The sequence below is a fragment of the Salvelinus fontinalis genome, chromosome 1 (assembly GCF_029448725.1).
Source record: "Salvelinus fontinalis isolate EN_2023a chromosome 1, ASM2944872v1, whole genome shotgun sequence".
Classification (NCBI taxonomy): Eukaryota; Metazoa; Chordata; class Actinopteri; order Salmoniformes; family Salmonidae; genus Salvelinus; species Salvelinus fontinalis.
Genome location: NC_074665.1, coordinates 71,571,222 through 71,590,893, shown reverse-complemented (window position 1 = coordinate 71,590,893; position 19,672 = coordinate 71,571,222). Strand labels below are relative to the sequence as shown.

Genomic DNA, 19,672 nt, shown 5'->3' with positions numbered 1-19,672 from the left:
CCGGCTTCTTGACCTCAGGGATCGTCTGAGACCAGCCATCTGGACAACTGATGAAACTGTGAGTTTGCACAAACAAAGAATTTCTCCACAAACTCGTCATCCTCACCAGGGTCTTGACCTGACTGCAGTTTGGCGTCGTAACCGATTTCAGTGGGGATATGCTCACCGTCAATGGCCATTGGCAGATTGGAGACGTGTGCTCTTCACGGATGAATCCCGGTTTCAACTGTACAGGGCAGATGGCAAACAGCGTGTATGGCATTACCTGATGTCAACGTTGTGAACAGAGTGCCCCATGGTGGCGCTGTGGTTATAGTATAGGCAGGCATAAGCTACGGACAATGAACACAATTGCATTTTTTCAATGGCAATTTGAATGCACAGAGATTCTGTGACGAGATCCTAAGGGACCATTGTCCTTTCATTCATCTGCCGCCATCAACTCATGTTTCAGCATGATAATGCACATCCCTATGTCGCAAGGATCTGTACACAATTCCTGGAATCTGAAAATGTCCCAGTTCTTCCATGACCTGCAAACTCACCAGACATGTCACCCATTGACCATGTTTGGGATGCTCTATATCGACGTGTACGACAGTGTGCCCCAGTTCCAGCAAATATCCAGCAACTTCGAACAGCCACTGAAGGGGAGTGGGACTACATTCCACCGGCCACAATCAACAGCCTGATCAACTCTATGCGAAGGATATGTGTCAAGTGTGCATGAGAATAATGGTGGTTACACCAGATACTGACTAGTTTTCAGATCCACGCCTTTTTTTTAAGGTATCTGTGACCAACAAATGCATATCTGTATTCCCAGTCATGTGAAATCCATAGATTAGGGCCTAATTAATTTATTGATATGAACTGTAACTCAGTAAAATCGCTGAAATTGTTTCATGTTGCGCTTATATTTTTGTTGAACCCTTCTGAAATGTTAGGACTTTGTCAAGCTGTAGTAACAGACAAAACCCCCCACAATTGACAATGATTTCTGTGTCATTTGGAGGAATGAAAATGAATCTAACTTTTGTACACTAGTGCGGCGACTAAGCAAAAATACTCAATTGTGCATTTCGTGATAAAAGCAACAGAGTTGGCACAGAGGTAAATGCAAGTAGACTGAAAAGATGTAGCCACCCCAGATTTGGCCCCTGGGGGGCATTGCAGTCACTATAACAAACAAATTAATAAGGAATTGAAATACATATTTTGCCTTAAATCAATGTATCTGGTGAGAGTCTCATCTTTGAGATTCAATTGGAACTGAGCTGATAGCCCATAGCATTCTAAAGTTAGAGCTACAAGTCTGATGGCACCGGTGCCCATATCACCCATATTGAAAGCCATCTTTGGTCGTACCGGTATGTCAGATTAGCTCAATCACCAATATCTCAGCCTCTAAGTATCACAGAAAAACAACACTTTGAATAAATAACAGACATGCGCATGAAAATAATTTGATCAAATTAACTGTTAGAAACGTAAAAAAACATACAAAAACATATGTTTTTTTTTTACATCGAATTTGACTTTAAATGTGTGAACAATTTTTAAAAATCCGCTTATTTTGAAGATTTTAAACCATTTACTTGTTTAATAAAAGGTTAACTAGAATCGATGTCCGTCAAATTAGCATTATACAAAAAAAGTAATTTTGCATGAGCTGCGTCTCAATCCACCGATGGCCTTCCACATCTGCGCTGGAAGAAGGCTGAGCTACAGTGGTGTAGATGTAAGATCTGTCTTATATCTCTCAGATACTTTAAAACAAACTTCCTTTTGATGTATTTTTTGACTATCTGTTTTTCCATGTATGAATCTGTTATTCAATATGTTTCTATGGGCTAATAACAGTAAGGCAAAATTCTATGTTTCATCAAATATTTTCTTTATATATGTTTTTGATACCTAAAGGGGTCCTAAAATTCAAAATACAATATCTAAATGATCCTTGGTATGACCAGCTTAAAACAATTCCACATGTTAGGAGGCCCCCTCGTAATTTCAAATAAGCAAAAAAGTGTGATGAGTCTGCAATGAAAAATACGTAGCATAATGCTTCCTTTTTCATTTTTAAAATTCATTTCACTGCATCAGAGCTAGTGTACACAGACATTTCAGCTTTGCAGCCTTCTTCAGTGTGTATGTACATGTTTTTTGTCATTCAAAAACAGCATTTATGGGGAACTGGTTAGCAGCAGGTGCTTCTAATCAGGATAGACAGGTCATACAGGCCCTAGTTTTGTCGCATCTGGACTACTTCCCACTTGTTTGGTCATGTGCGGCAAAGAGGGATATACAGCGAGCTCCAAAAGTATTGGGACAGTGATAATTTTGTTGATGTTTTGGCTCTGTACTCCAGCACTTTGGATTGAAATGATTTGATGACTATGAGGTTAAAGTGCAGACTGTCATCTTAAATTTGAGCAAATTTTCATCCATATCGGATTAACCGTTTAGAAATTGCAGCACTTTTGTACGTAGTCCCTCCATTTTAGGGGACCGAAAGTGCAGTATTGGGACAAATTCACGTATACATATGTGTATTAGAGTAGTCAAAAGTTCTGTATTTGGTCCCATATTCCTAGCGCTCAATGACTACATCAAGCTTGTGACTCTACAAACTTGTTAGATGCATTTGCTGTTTGTTTTGGTTCTGTTTCAGATTATTTTGTACCCAATAGAAATTAATGGTAAATAATGTATTGTGTCATTTTGGAGTCATTTCTATTGTAAATAAGTATAGAATATGTTTCTAAACACATTTACATTAATGTGGATGCTACCATGATTAATGATAGTCCTGAATGAATCGTGAATAATGATGAGTGAGAAAGTTACAGACGCACAAATATCATACCCCCCCAAATAAATGCTAAACTCCCCTGCTATTGTAATGGTGAGAGGTTAGCATGTCTTGGAGGTATGATATTTGTGTGTCTGTAACTTTCTCACTCATCGTTATTCATGACATACTGTACATCAGATTTCACCAACATGTTTGATAGATTTATTTTTCGTTCATAGTTAAATAAGTGTGGATTCTGAAAGTCAGAATTTAACGAGGTGTCTGATGATAGTATAAGCCAGTGATGACAATAGACTTGATGCTTTTACAGCTATCATTGAAAGTAAGTATATCGAAAAATGAAATAAGCTTTACCGCTACTCCTTTTTGAGTGCGGACCATCATTCTTTTTTGCTTCCAAAACTTACATAAAATAAAAACTGTTACTGCTTGATAGACAATGTCTCTTTGAAATCATTACCAAATTGGGGTCAGAGAGAGAGCAACTACATTTCAACTCAACTGCTTTCCGTCTAAAAAATGTTTTGCCAATGAACCTCAGAGAGAAGTCTCCCAAATCACCATCAAGTTGATTCCAATCGCAGAAACGTTCCATCATGATGATGGAATTGCACAACCTCTCCCCATAAGTGTTCTCCTCCCTAACACACAAACACCCAACTCAAATCCACACACTCAAAATTACCATGACCCACCAACAAACCATGTGAGTGTATCTGGATGGAGTGTGCTGTTGTAAAACTGTTGTCCTTCAAATGCCACCATACTCTAGTAAATATAGTTGTTCAGATATTTTGTAAATTATGTTTGTTTAATTCTTAATTTATAATTTTGTAACCCAGAACCAAATCTCGGTTTGGCCACCGGATCTAGAGACTACGATTCATAACAGTAACATTTTCAGTGTTATACAGTAGATAATACAATCATGAAACATTATTTTCTTGTCTCTCTTCTTCCCAGATCTTACAGGATGAAAAAAGAGTACACCGAGGTCAGTCCCTCTGATCCCTCCGTCAACGCCTACACCACCACCCTGTCCGCTGTGAAGGCCGAGATCGACTACAAGCACAAGAAGTGCCGCTACGTCCGCAAAGATGGCAAGTGCAATGTCCTATTCCGCCATGTTCCTGAGGAGTGGCTCATGTACGTCACCGACATCTTCACCACGCTGGTGGAGATCAGATGGCGCGTCATGTTCCTCATCTTCGCCCTCTCCTACATCTTCTCCTGGCTCTTCTTTGGCATAATCTATTGGGTGATTGCCATGGCTAACGGCGACACGAAGGACCCTACTAACGCCCCCTGTGTGTACGAGGTGAGGGACTTCACCGGGGCTTTCCTCTTCTCACTGGAGACCCAGACCACGATTGGTTATGGTTTTAGAGGGATGTCGGAGAACTGCATGGTGGCGATCATCGTTGTGACTGTGCAGGACGTCATCAGCTGTTTTATTGACACATTTGTCATCGGTATCGCTGTGGCGAAGATGGCATCGGCACGGAAACGGGCGCAGACGGTGGGCTTCAGCAACTGCGCCGTCATTAACTTGCAAAATGGGCAGTTGTGCCTGTCTTGGAGGATTGGGGACTTCCGCCGGCACCACATGGTGGAGGGGAAGGCTCGCGCCCAAATCTTCCGCCCCAACATGCACGCCACGGGCAGGGAAGACGTCAACTACAAGGACCTGGAAATCAAACAGAGTGATTTAATTTTAGCAATACCAACCACCATCTTCCACGTTATTGAGCCAAGTAGTCCACTCTACCGCATGAGCCTAGAGGAGCTTCGGAAAGATGACTTTGAGTTGGTGGTGTCCTTCACCTACACAGACGACTCGACGGGCATCCTGCACCAGACCCGCACCTCCTACACGCCCGACGAGATCCACTGGGGACATCTGTTCCAAGAGATGCTGAATGTAAACCGGAGGTACTACAAGGTAGACTACTCCATGTTCCACCACACTGCTAAGGTCCTGGTTCCGGAGGTCAGTGCAGAGGAGTACGAGCAAATGAAGCTTGGGCATTACCCACGCCTCTCGCCACGCCCCAAGCGCCCATGCATTAATCGCAAACCCCCGACTCTGACTGTAGAACTGGTGAATGGCACCCCAGAACCAGAGGAACATGTAGCCACGGTTGCCACTATTGCAGCAGTTTGCGAGGATCACGGACATTTGTGTCTTAGAAGGAGCCCCGTTCTGACATAGATGTTCTACTGATATGATGATGCCAACACAATGATCAATGGCCATTCAGAAACATATGAACTCATGGACAATTTGATCATTTCTTCACAGGCAACAGTAAGAGCAGGCTGTGTTCTTAGTGGAATTTCTTGCAGGAAGTAACCCCTCCAATCCGCACACACACACACACACACACACACACACACAAATGTGGAATATGCTGTCATTTTGCTTGCTACGTTTTTTTGTCAAACTTAGTATCTATGGTGGAGTCACAATATAATACAAACAATTATACAATGTCTGCTCCTTAATATGATAGATAGGCTGCTGAAATCAAAGAGATACAGAAAATGAAAAAAAATAAGATAATCATGATTTTTATGGAGAGGTTATGGTAACTTAATACTGTCATCTACAACAGAAAGTACTATATAGAGATTCATTTATTCTCAGAATATGTTTTGAGGTGTGAGATAAAATGCTGTTTTATTTTGTGAGTGCTTTGTAAAATATGTACAGCGCCTTCAGAAGTACCCCTTGACTTATTTCACATTTTGTTACAGCCGGAATACAAAATGGATTAAATATATTTTGCTCACCCATCTACACACAATACCCCATAATGACAAAGTGAAAGCATGTATTTAGAAATGATTGCAACTTTATTTAAAATTAAATACAAAAATATCAAATTTACATAAGTATTCACACTCCTGAGTAAATATATGCAAGAATCACCTTTGGCTGCGATTACAGCTGTGAGTCTTTCTGGGTAAGTCTCTAAGAGCTTTGCATACCTTATTGTACAATATTTGCACATTATTATTATTCTTTTTTTTCAAATGCCTCGCAAATAAGGGCATCTATTGGTAGATGGGTAAAAATACAAAACAACAGACATTGAATATCCCTTTGAGCATGGTGAAGTTATTAATTACACTTTGGATGGTGTATCAATACACCCGGTCACTACAAAGATACAGCGTCCTTCCTAACTCAGTTGCCAGAGAGGAAGGAAACCTCTCAGGGATTTCACCATGAGGCCAATGCTGACTTTAAAACAGATTTGAATGGCTGTGATAGGAGAAAACTGAGGATGGATCAACAACATTGTGGTTACTGCACAATACTAATCTAAATGACAATGTGAAAAGAAGAAAGCCTGTACAGAATACAACGATTTCAAAACATACATACTGTTTGCAATAAGGCACTAAAGTTGTAAAAAATGTGGCAAAGAAATTAGCTTTATGTCCTGAATATAAAGCATTTTGTTTCAAAAATCTAACACAACACATCACTGAGTACCACTCTTCATATTTTCAAGCTTGTTGGTGGTTGCATCATGTTATGGGTATGCTTGTCATCGGCAAGGACTAGGGAGTTTTTTAGGATAAAAATGAACGGAATAGAGCTAGGCACCGGCAAAATCCTAGAGGAAAACCTGGTTCAGTCTGCTTTCCAGCAGACACTGGGGGACAAATTCACCTTTCAGCAGGACAATAACCTAAAACACAGCCAAATATTCACTGGCGTTGCTTACCAAGAGAACAATGAATATTCCTGTTTAGCAAAGTTACAGTTTGGACTTAAATCGGCTTGAAAATCTATGGCAAGATTTGAAAATGGCTATGCAGCAATGATCAACAACCAACTTGACAGAGAAAACCTCCCTGGTCTTTGAGGTGGTCATTCAGAAATCATGTTAAACACTATTATTGCACACAGAGTGAGTCCATGCAACATATTATGTGACTTGTTAAGGAACTTTTTTACTCCTGAACTTAGTTAGGCTTGCTGTAACAAAGGGGTTGAATACTTTTGGCCTCAAGACATTTCAGCTTTTAATTTTTAATTAATTTGTAAAAATGTCTAAAAACATAATTCCACTTTGACAGTATGGGGTATTGTGTGTAGGCACACAATCTCACTTTAATCCTTTATAACATTTCAGTCTGTAACAGAAAATGTGGAACAAGGGGTGTGAATACTTTCTGACGGCAATGTATGTGAGTATGTTGAACACAATCATGTACCAACACATTACAGTAATGTTGAGCACAGGGCCTCCCGGGTGACGCAGTGGTCTATGGCACTGCATTGCAGCGCTAGCTGCGCCACCAGAGTCTCTGGGTTCTCGCCCAGGCTCTGTCGCAGCCGGCCGCGACCGGGAGGTCCGTGGGGCGACACACAATTGGCCTAGCGTCGTCCGGGTTAGGGAGGGTTTGGCCGGTAGGGATATCCTTGTCTCATCGCGCTCCAGCGACTCCTGTGGCGGGCAGGGCGCAGGGCGCGCTAACCAAGGGGGCCAGGTGCACGGTGTTTCCTCCGACACATTGGTGCGACTGGCTTCCGGGTTGGAGGCGCGCTGTGTTAAGAAGCAGTGCGGCTTGGTTGGGTTGTGCTTCGGAGGACGCATGGCTTTCGACCTTCGTCTCTCCCGAGCCTGTACGGGAGTTCTAGCGATGAGACAAGATAGTAATTACTAGCGATTGGATACCACGAAAATTGGGGAGAAAAAGGGGGTAAATAAAAAAAAATAAAAAAATGTTGAGCACAGTGAAATGAAGTGTTTTGCTTGTTGTGTGGTTTGTTTAAAACATGATACTTTTGCACACACGCTGTTTTCAATACACATTTACATCTGTTGCTTTTATAAACTGATCATTAAAATGATTCACTGCACAGCAAATTGGCCAGTGTTAATTAGTGTTGATTTTTCAATGTAACATTTCTAGTGTTGATTCAGGAATTAAATTAACTCCGTAAGAGTTCAATTAAAACTCAGTGGTGTAAAATAATCCCAGTGTTTGCGTTAATGACCAGAGTTGAACCAAAACCACATCCATCATTATAATATTTACCAGCATGCCCTATTGCAGGTTGTTTTTTAGAATTGTTTGTTTCAATATCTATGTTTGTGCATGTACATTGATTGATTCATTTATCTTATGCTACTCAAATATAAATAACATACATTTTTTTTAAACTAATTCAATCTGTAACTTAGATTTATTACACGTTACTGAAATGTTTGTTCCAGTTTAGATGTTTTAGATAGTCTCATACTGTAGCTCAGTCTTCTCAACCCTGGCAGTCATTCTGAATGCGGGTTGCAGGTCAATAAAAATTGGATATCCCCACTCTGGCTGGCTTGAAATTTGCAAGCCAGAATAATGTGACATGCAGACCTGATGTGGAATGTAAACCATGAGTTTCAGGCCACTGTATTAGGGTAAAACTAGGCCCTCCAAATAAGGCTCTATGAAATATGTAATGTCTTTAAAATCTAATTTGAATGAAACATATTTGCTTAGGATGTCACTTGGTGACAGCCACAGGACTGAAAATGAATGAATGCAACAACTATGTCTCTGTCACTAACAAATACAGTCATGGGTGGTAAACTCTACATTTCACGCGAAAGGCACACTGGAATATATGCAAATATATGGGCGGCAGGTAGCCTAGTGGTTAGAGCGTTGGACTAGTAACCAAAAGGTTGCAAGATTGAATCCCCGAGCTGACAAGGTAAAACGCTGTCGTTCTGCCCCTGTACAAGGCAGTTAATCAACTGTTTCTAGGCCATCATTGAAAATAAGAATTTGTTCTTAACTGACTTGCCTAGTTAAATAAAGGTAAAATTAACAATAAAAAATAAATAAGGCTTTACACTAATCAGTGTGGTAATTGAACACTGGAAAGTGTGGACCTGTATAGACTCTGGAACATTGTTAAATTGAACACTCTCTATTTTTATTTTTACTAGATGTAGATGCACTGAAGGTGGGAGTGTTTTGTTGTTGGTAGTTTCATCATTGACAAATCAATCATCAGTGTATCATGAGTGACTAAATGTATTTCCTTGAATATGCAGAAAGTAGTAATAATCATGACTCATGTTACCTTGTCCTTGTACGTTACTGAAGAATCATCAGTATTATTTAACTTGTAATTGAGTGGGTACATATTTATTTAGAGACATATTGTGGTCACTGTGGTGTAAACACCTGTTAGTCTGGAATGCCTCTTTCCACTGGACCCACACTGCAGCCCAATACCCTGAAGTACAATACCTGGCATTTACAGTACCCACCTCCGTGTCATTGGTGGCAGTGCAGCACCTGGCATCTGATGAATCTGGTCCATGTCTGTAAGAACAAAGGCGAGGAATGACAAGGGAACTTTGATGTGAAGGAAGCAGATCACACTGTCTCTGTACGTGCCTTTCAGTTGCTTCGATTTTACAGGGATGTTTAAAGCCATAATGTCATTAAGGCAGTATGTTTTTAAGAGGATAATAAATCTATCAAAAAACTATAATATTGTCCAAGATATACAAAACATGTGGTGTAACATCTAAAACAGTTACTGTAACTACACTGTCACGATGGCTCATGAACAGCAAGCTGAACATTGAGATTGATAGGCCTACTTACCCAATATCTTCTTTAAGTCATAGGATAATCATATGAGAGGTCATAGGGCACAAACATGGACACAGATATGGCACCATGGCAATATAGAGTGAATGCAAGTTGATGGACATCTCTCCATGTTTCTCACTCATACTTCCTTCCCACAGCGTCACAGGAGAGCTCATGTGGGGACCAATCATGTTCCAATATCAGTCTCATGCTCTCCACCTTGTGGCCCTGAGCAGCATGACTGTTTTTCTGACTCCTGTAGTTGTAAATTGGGCATGAAAAGCAAACATACGCTGAGTGCCGATGGCCAACTCAGAACTCACACAGCAAGTTCGGGTAGCTAAATATATGACCTGCTATTAATAGAGCCACTGACATATAGCACAAATAAACAGTTCAATATGTGCAGAAAAGGAGGTAGGATATGGGTCAGAGCTTATCATTAGTAAGCATCCTGCTCTTATGGCATTCAACTGAAACAGCTGTGGAGCAAGACAGACAGATCTTGACCTAAAATTAAACTTTTGAGGCATAAACATCCTCAGAACTTTTATAGTGGAGGAAGATAACCAAAATATAACATTGGAAGTTAGAACAACTTTTTCCTACTAAAGACATTTGCATTTTACCATAGGCTCTAGATACCATGGAAATATCCTAGATAAACAGATCAAGAATAATGTAAATTTAAGTGTATTTTATTGAGAGGGTCAAATTTAGGGGAATATCTTCAGATGGGATAATGTGAAGCAGCAGGCAAATAGATAAACTGTTTCAACTTGTGTATAGGTAATGGATCCTTTTGAAGACAACCGTGCATAACAAGTTTGATTCATTCTTTTAATTTCTAACAACTCTTTATTATTTGACAGTAGCCTAACATTATTGCCTGGACATTGTAGAACATTTAGGAGAGTTTTATAACTTGTCCCGGCGGAGGGGTTTAGACTATAAAAAGATACCCTTTGGGTGAAATTATGTTCCTGTGTTCTGCTTAAAATGAACCCACCATCCCCGGCAACCCTAAAACGAATTATCGATAATCAATATTAATTAACACCACTAAACTACCAAGTTGGTGTTAAGCACGACCTTCCTTATCCAAACCCCTGACATGTCTCCCCAAACACCACTTTCAGTCTGTAGTCTATAGAATTTCTCACACGTTTCAAACAGCAGTGTAAGTGTATCAACCGACTATATGAGCGCGTCTTCGTCTCTGTAATACTATTGGCTGGGTATGGACCAGAAGGCGGAGCATGCCGGTATACGCTATTTAAATTGCTCTGGCGAACTATTTGCGAACCACATTATCAAGACCAGTCATTTTAGTGACATGAGGGACTGTCGGTTATTGCTGTCATCATAACAAGGCAACTACTTAAAAACAGAAACAAACGGTTTGAAAAGTGTGGATACCAGAGAACATAACTTCTGGAATATAATTTAAACTGTCCGTTGATCCGGTCTACAAATGAGCAACTGGTAGGTTTAAAAACCTCTTTCTAGCAATTCGTATCAAACTTTTGGGGAAGTTGATGATGCTGAATGCATGACATGGAAGAATACTGGAGTCTATTACATAACTATTAGCCAACGCAATAGACTCGGTTTTATTTTATTTGATCTCTAGGCCTATTTGAAAAGCGAGCAACAGTGGCACTTAAATGGATGCGCGGCGCAGGGGAGTAGGGATACGGACGATTTACACGTCAAAGTCATACCCACTGTGGCTGATAGCTTGCAGAGTATATAACTGCTATTCATAATTGTTTATGAATTTAAATCATTTGATCTAACTATTTAAACCCATCATAATACGTTTAAGTGCGATAAACACGTCATGTTTATGCGTGGGCTGATTCATACATGTATGATGCAATAGGCTACACTTCTTACAAATATATGCAAACAACATTTTACATTTGCCATGCAATCATTGTAAGTCATAGGCCCTATATTATCCATGTAAACATATATGCTTGTAGGCCTACAGTTCTAACTTGTCTGAATTGAATGTTTGAAAGACGCAGTTGGTTCCCATTTTTTTAGGCCGCACCTGTTCGTATTTGTAGATGGCATTTGCCTTATTTTGAGTGCCGCTTGGAGACTGGCTGTAGAGACATATTTTATTGTATGTTAAAATGGTAGTCGTAAATTAAACATTGTAAAATACGTTTTTTTGTGTGTGGCTGCAGAGGTAACAATTAGCACTATAACAATTGCAAGACCATCCCTTAGGCACTCGTGAACAACTGTGCGCTGGCAGTAGGTCAGGGTTACCGTAAATTCTGTCAATTCGGTTTCTGCAGAAACACTTCAACCATGACATTGTTTCCAGTGGATGTTGGCACTATATATAAATCTCTCAGATTAGGCCAGTCCATGAGTACTGTGATTCCATTTTCCACAGAGCATAATTATCCCACTGATCAAAAAGGGTCTGTAATAATAGAATAATAGACAGTTATACTTTTCCATTCTGTTATCATGGTCCCATAGAAACAGATAGGAATATCGCTGTTTAGTATCTATTAATCTTCCTAAAAGCAACACAAAATGACGGATCCTGTCAAATCACAAAATCTAAATGAACAAAGGAAACAAAACAGCCTTATCTATTCAATTTCGACACTGAAATTCCTATTAATCAAGTATTGTGTAAACCAGACAATCATCCTAATTGATATTCATTGAGGAGAGGTTGTAATGCTGACTGACTTTGCATGTCATATTACTGATTACTGCCAACAATGCAAACATCCCCAAATAATGCCCAAGTTTGATGATGGAGGTGCTCTTAACTCCACTCATCACCAACATGCTTTTTGAGATCCAATTTAATAAGAGATTTTAGGACTAATTCTAGGAGCTGATACTGCAGATATCACACTTTAAAGATCGAATCCTTAATAGTGAAACGTCCAGTCATTGCAAGTGTTATAGAATAGCAGCATATGTACTGCCATTTTTTTTTTGATGCACAATGCTCCCCACCTCTGTTTCGTCAACAAAACAATAACAGCCATGGGGCGGACAGTGGTGCAGTTTCCCCTAGTACGGATTCCATCTTTAAACTTACTTAGAAACATCAAAATAAATATCTGAAGTCATTCTACACACTACAGAAATTGTTGTAAATGAACTAAAGAGAGACTGCAGTCTAATCATAGCTAAACATCGCTGATGTGTTTACTCTGTGTAAAGTAATCATATTTGGGGATTTAAGTATTGCAAACAAGGGAACACAAAGAAAATATATATTTTCCTGACGCACTCATGTCCATTTTCATCATTGACTCTCATATCATCAAATCTCCCAAAAGTCTTTACTAAATTCAATACATTTCTTGTAAATGGAAAAAAAACAACCAAACAAAACAAAAGCGTTCACAATGTCCGTTGCAACCATGGCTAGGACATGTATAACAGAGCAGACACAGGCAGGAAGGGCTCTCTTTTAATGAGTGGTGTTACAGTAGTGCCAGAGTTAGAGCCCTCCCAGAGTTAGAGCCCCCTTTTGTCATAAGCCATTTTGCTGCTGAGAGAAGATGAAGTCCCAGAGCACTCTATGTCAGCAAGTTACATTGATGCCCTCAAATGCACACATGAGCCAGAGACAGAGGGATACTGTGTACACTTTCATGTTCACATTTCCCCACTAATCGGGAAAGTTTCCACAAACATTTGTGTAGTCAAGTCACACAGCAAATGGAATAACTGTTATTTCTGTACCACTGACACCCCATTTAAAAACGCATCATTACTACCTGAAAACACCAAGCACCACTACACGGTGCCAAAAGCCCTTGTCTGCCCTAGAAAGCCTGTGTAAATTACGATAGCCACACCGGCCAAACAATAAAAAATGTTGACGGCCGTTTTGGCCTGTAAAATTAATTTATTATGATGAAGTTCAATCCACACAGTTAATTATTAAAAAGTTTGCTACAAATCAAGATATTTAATTAAATGGTGATCCATTCTGACTACACTTGTTGTCACACAGGACCACGTGCTGGCACAGACCAATCACAGGCTGGCAGGCTACGAGGAGGCTTGTGCCCTCATGCACACTCTTTGCACGTGCACCTAAGGGATTGTGATGTGCTTTTCCGATGAGAGCGCAGATTCAACGAGCGGAGATGGAGGGGCTAACCAATGTCTATGGGGCTTCCGTTATTGACGCCAACGTCATCTAGCAGCGTTGAGTTGACTCTCAGGCATGATGAAAACGATTACATCAACCATGATCCATTGTTAGTCACGACCACTTTCTCCATGATCCTTAGAATTTTGTTTTGTTTTGTTGGTGCCACTCAGCCCCATTTAGCCATATGGCGAGCTTCAAATTCAAATACTTACGGCTTCATGAGCCGTTGGGAGTTTTCCATTGGAATACGTGGATGAAGTCAGTGCTATCAACATCTACTGGTTTTAATGGGTATGGTTGTGATTAGCAAGGTATGTGAAAATGAACATTAAGAATGCACCAGTGGGCAATGAGTCAGGAGGAGTGGTGCATGCACCGTGAAATGTGACAAACAGGCTGGTGTGGCCGTCTTCACGGTAGGGTTGTCACAGTAAAAGTATTGCGATACTCAGAGGTATCGTGGCAAGGAAACAAAACATGAAGCGGACAACATTTCCTAAGGAAAATTTTGTAATGATGGAAACGAGCAGCCTTATGTTGTCAACCAGAATCACATGTTTATTTTCCAAGCTATAGCACACAATATGTTACCTACAGTAGGTTTCTTAAAGGACCAAATCGTTTTATCCATGGAAAATTAGGTATTGTAGTATCGCGATACTGGTATTGTGACAACCCTACTGTCGTGACAACCCTACTTCACAGAGTGGAAGTGACGGGCCTACTTGACAGGTGACGGGCCTACTGACAACCCTACTTCACAGAGTGGAAGTGACGGGCCTACTTGACAGGTGACGGGCCTACTGACAACCCTAATTCACAGAGTGGAAGTGACGGGCCTACTTGACAGGTGACGGGCCTACTGACAACCCTACTTCACAGAGTGGAAGTGACGGGCCTACTTGACAGGTGGCGGGCCTACTGACAAAACCTACTTCACAGAGTGGAAGTGACGGGCCTGCTTGTTAAGCAATATTAAACCAATCATTCAAGACTGTTATTTCCTCTTCCATGTTGCAACAAATGTGCTGGTAAATATAACATTTTGAAAGTGACATGTGCATCCGACGATGATCAGTCGTCAGTTAACAGTAACGGTAGGTCAAGAACTTGAAAAAAGTCCAAAGAATCCCGTACATGGGATCCCGTAGAAACACCGTAACCCACAATCCAACAAGAAATTATCTTGTCAACACTGAGGCCAACAAAAACAAGTATGCTTTGTGAATGACCATCAGTGGGACCTTACTCCTATTACTCTGTAACCTCTCTCAGTGGAGAGTGGAAAAGCCAGGATCGGGGTTGAATACGGTTGTTATTTTGTCATAACTGAATGAAATATTGTTGGCTTGAGGAGACGTGCTTGTTCTTGCTCTTGGGTATACAGTATTTGATGGTATTCTCAGGCTGCACACACTACATGGTAATCGATGGCATAATGATATAATAATCCATGACAGTTTCATGACAATTTCATGTACAGAGTTCAGATTGGAAGCTGTTACCTTTAAATAAGGACATTGAGTTCATATTGCTTTTATCATGACTCGTTTCATTACTAATAGATTCTTACCTCTGTATCCGTTCTTTGACACCGTCAGTAAGTCTAACACCTTCCTATCTCTTTTTCCCTCAGCATACATCATTGCTGAGGTCCGGTCGCCCGATGAGAGAGCACTGATCAACTCATCATCCTCAGCCCTGTGGATACCAGAGGCCGTCAAGGACCGAGAGAGAGAGAGGCTTTGTCTCCTCCTCCCTCCGTCCCCTGTCCGCCTCACTTCACCACCCCATTTCCTGCTTGAGTTGGTCCCCCTTAGCGTTTCAAAACTGTTTCTCCAACGCTTTTTCCAAAAACTCAGACTGTTTTCCAAAGCAGAAGCAGCGCCACAGCCCTCCCACCAGAACGAGGTGATGGGAAGTGTGCGAGCCAACCGCTACAGCATAGTGTCAACCGAGGAGCACGGCATGAAGTTGGCCACTGTGGCAGTGCCCAACGGGTACGGCAAGGGCAAGGTGCACACGAGGCACCAGCCCCAGAGCCGCTTTGTCAAGAAGGACGGTCACTGCAACGTGCAGTTCATCAATGTCTCTGAGAAGGGCCAGCGTTATCTCGCCGACATCTTTACGACCTGTGTGGACATCCGCTGGCGGTGGATGTTCGTCATCTTCTGCCTAGCGTTCCTCCTGTCGTGGCTGTTCTTCGGCTGTGTCTTCTGGCTGGTCGCCATCTTCCACGGGGACCTGGAGAACGACGCCCAGAAGTGCGTCTCCAACGTTAGTAGTTTTACCGCAGCCTTCCTCTTCTCCATCGAGACCCAGACCACCATCGGCTATGGCTACCGCTATGTAACCGACGAGTGTCCTGTGGCGGTCTTCATGGTGGTCTTCCAGAGCATTGTGGGCTGTATCATTGACGCCTTCATCATCGGCGCTGTCATGGCCAAGATGGCCAAGCCCAAGAAGAGGAACGAGACGCTGGTGTTCAGCCACAACGCTACAGTGGCCATGAGGGACAACAAGCTGTGTCTAATGTGGCGCGTGGGGAACCTGAGGAAAAGCCACCTTGTGGAGGCCCACGTTCGGGCACAGCTCCTCAAGTCGCGCACCACTGCAGAGGGGGAGTTCATCCCTCTGGACCAAGTGGACATCGACGTGGGCTTCGACAGCGGAGTCGACCGTATCTTCCTGGTGTCCCCCATCACCATCGTCCACGAGATCAGCGAGGACAGCCCATTCTATGACATGAGCAAGCAACAGCTGGAGACGTCCGAGTTTGAGATCGTGGTGATCCTGGAGGGGATGGTGGAGGCCACGGCCATGACCACCCAGTGCCGCAGCTCCTACCTGGCCAGCGAGATCCTCTGGGGCCACCGCTTTGACCCAGTGCTCTTCGAGGAGAAGAGCTACTACAAGGTGGACTACTCTCGCTTTCATAAGACTTACGAGGTGCCCAGCACTCCGCTGTGCAGTGCCAGAGACCTGGCAGAGAAAAAATACATCCTGTCCAGCTCCAACTCCTTCTGTTACGAGAACGAGGTGGCGCTGACTAACAAAGAGGAGACAGACGAGGGGAACGGGGGTAGCGTGGGCCCAGACGTAACTCACACAGACAATATCTCAGACTCTGCGCATCACCAGGCCACTGTGCCACTAGAGCCCAGGCCCCTGAGGCGAGAATCTGAAATATAACTGTGCAGAGACTTCAAAGCACCTCACAGAGAAGACGTTTCTGATTCTAGAATCATGTCTTGTTGTTGTAAAAGGCACATTGAGCTGAGCTGGGCCTTGTGTAAAGGACAGATTCATGCCGACGGTACTGCTGTGGGAACGGGGTAGCCGGGGACTTGTATGTAATAGTTTCTTAAAACAATGTAATTGCATATTACAACAAAAACAGCACTATGAAATGTGCATAGATGAAGGAAAATGTTCTTGAAAAATGGTTCCCACAAGAAAATGAAAAGTATACACCTCTAGCATCTATGAATAGACAGGAACATGCATCTATATAACATTGGAAGGGATGTTAGATATAATGACTTGAAATTAGCAGGCATGTCTCTGTGTATCTGTCCAGCAAATAATGAACAAGATGGTTTTAAGAACTGTAGTTTTGATTTCTATTCACTGCCCTTTAGCTGAAAAGAAAAATGCTGCTATATGCAAATTCTCTACTTTCTCGTTTCAGAGAAACTGGGGGAAAACATACAAAGATGTCCACCCATAGAGTAAGAGAAACATTTTGAAAGTTCTGCTCTTTCAGAGTGAAAACCAAATACGTTTGTATTTAGCTAATTTGCACTTTTTAATTGATCATGGGCAACCATCTCTAAAGTACTATAAAGTTATTTAATGTTTATCCAAACAATTAAGCTGCAATTCAGCCCTTTTTCCTTATAATGAGATTGGAATTTATCACCAATTTTCCAGTGAATGCACAACTGATTTTGCCTTTGACTAGAGCCTCATGTTGCAGTGAACTGGGCGATCTTTGAAGGCTTTAGTGAATTGCATCAAAGGAAATGTAGCTCAATGTAGCTTTAACCTATTGGAGAAAATACTATGCAGCTGTTGTAAAGTAGCGGAACAAACCCCCCCCCCCCCCCAAAAAAAACTAGATTATCAATTTGATACCTTTTAATATGAACTGCTACTTCAATACAGTACTTATCCAAAGCAGATATTTGAACCTGTATGGACTTTTGTTATTTGAGCTGGTCTCATAACAGACATACAACATAACATACTGTACATGAAAAGGCCGTTCAATGCTGGTCAATTCAATAGAAACATGCCTGTTTTCTGTTTTGTGTGAAGGAAATGAGCAGGGTGGTATTAGTATTGAAATTTAGCATAACTGAATTAACGCCTACAAGACAAGGGGGAGTGAAAATGAGCATACAAATGTTCTCAAAACGTGCTGCTACGTTGTTGCATTTTGTAGGGTTTGATAACAGAAGAAGCCAAAGAGTATTATTATCATCATAATAATTGTTGAGTGTCTCATCCATTTGTTAATGGTAGAAGTAGAGCATTTTTCGAAAGAAAAAAAATGTAGAGGAAATATTTATTTTCAAACACTCCTTTTAGAAGTGTTCATAGCACTTAATTGGAACTCATTCAGCATACGACTTAATCAATCTCACTGTGATACAGTTATGATACGCAAAGTTATGTGGCTCTTATGATGAGAGGCTTTCAGTAGTAACAAGTGTTACCGTCATTTTCATATTCAAAGCCAAAGATATAAGCCAGACTAGACTAGATCAGCAACATGTTTTAACTGTTTTCTTTAGGTGTTAGCACATGCTCAGAAAATAACTCAAGTACAGTGTTACAATAGTTATTTTTTCAGTAAAAAATATGTTTAAGCAAAACAACAAAACATCAGTTTCGTCTTAGTACTTTAGTCATCCACAATTCTGCCATCACAAAAAGAGAAAATCTTCTCCTAAAGTCTCTTTAAATAAGGAGACTATAAAATACAATGCATCTACCCCTCTATCATACCCTATTAATGTCTTTGCTGTTCATGAACGTGTACTTATATCCAGAGTATGCCTAAGGATTACCATGCCTTGATATCAAATATTATTTTATTTTTCATTTTAAGTTGTTTGTTGTTTTACTTGGGAATCTTGGATTGGAAAACATGGTTTAAACTAAGCCAACAGTACTGTAACCTAGGCATATTAATAAGATCTATTGAAAGCCGATAGAGTTTGCATTATGGCAAATCTATCTCCTATTTCTTTGACTGAAGGCCATTCGGCTAAAATGTTCCTTTTCTTGTACATAGACCCCCTTCCTCCCTGTTGCAGTAATTTTGTATCAGAGTCTTCCAGTTGTACTGCAAAACAATGGAATGTACAGATTTTATATTATTAATAATATTATTATTGTACATGCTATTATATTGTTACTTTTTTCAATAAAACCTCAATGAATGATCAAATGATGTTGTGTTCATTGCCATTGTAATAATCATTATAATAATGTAAGATATTGACATACAGTAACACAGTAAACCACCAATTATTAGTTACCTAAAAATCTGTTATTGAGGTCACGTAAAAACAAAAGTATTATCTTCCATCAGGGAGATAATACGTTAAATATCTATCATCAGGCTTCTGGGGTTACTGAAAATCCCCCTTATCTTGTATCTAGTACTAGTACTAAGGCAACAAGCCATTGAATAAACCAGACAAAGTTTGTGATATATTTATGAGAACATCTCAGTGTACCTCTGAGAATATGAACAATCCTCAAGACAGATATGTCTTTGCCAAATGGCACCCTATTCCCTACATAATGCACTACATTTGACCAGAGCTCTGCTCCATGGTCAAATGTAGTACACTATATAGGGAGTAGGGTGCCATTTGGGATGCAATATGGAAAAATACAGAATTGGCCAAGGGCCAGTGGATCAGCTCTGGTAGAGTATGTTTTGAAGGGACCCTGTACATGTGCGTCAGAAGTCTTACCTTCTACAGTAGTGGTTTAGCTTGTGATACTAAGCAGCACCCCTGTCCTACGTCTTGTCGTCTTCCTAGAACGCATTAGGGATTATT

At 41.0% G+C, this 19,672-nt stretch overlaps 2 protein-coding genes across 2 annotated transcripts; both read left to right on the top strand.

The window, feature by feature from the left end:
* The first annotated feature begins 3,791 nt into the window (after positions 1–3,791).
* On the top strand, positions 3,792–5,793 carry kcnj16a (potassium inwardly rectifying channel subfamily J member 16a). The gene has a single exon (XM_055932123.1). The coding sequence runs from the start codon at positions 3,792–3,794 to the stop codon at positions 5,028–5,030; it is 1,239 nt and encodes a 412-aa protein (XP_055788098.1). The 3' UTR covers positions 5,031–5,793.
* Positions 5,794–10,759: 4,966 nt separating this feature from the next.
* LOC129861051 (inward rectifier potassium channel 2-like) lies at positions 10,760–19,038 on the top strand. The gene is made up of 2 exons (XM_055932108.1): positions 10,760–10,924; positions 15,229–19,038. The coding sequence occupies exon 2, from the start codon at positions 15,507–15,509 to the stop codon at positions 16,782–16,784; it is 1,278 nt and encodes a 425-aa protein (XP_055788083.1). The 5' UTR covers positions 10,760–10,924; positions 15,229–15,506; the 3' UTR covers positions 16,785–19,038.
* Positions 19,039–19,672: the final 634 nt, after the last annotated feature.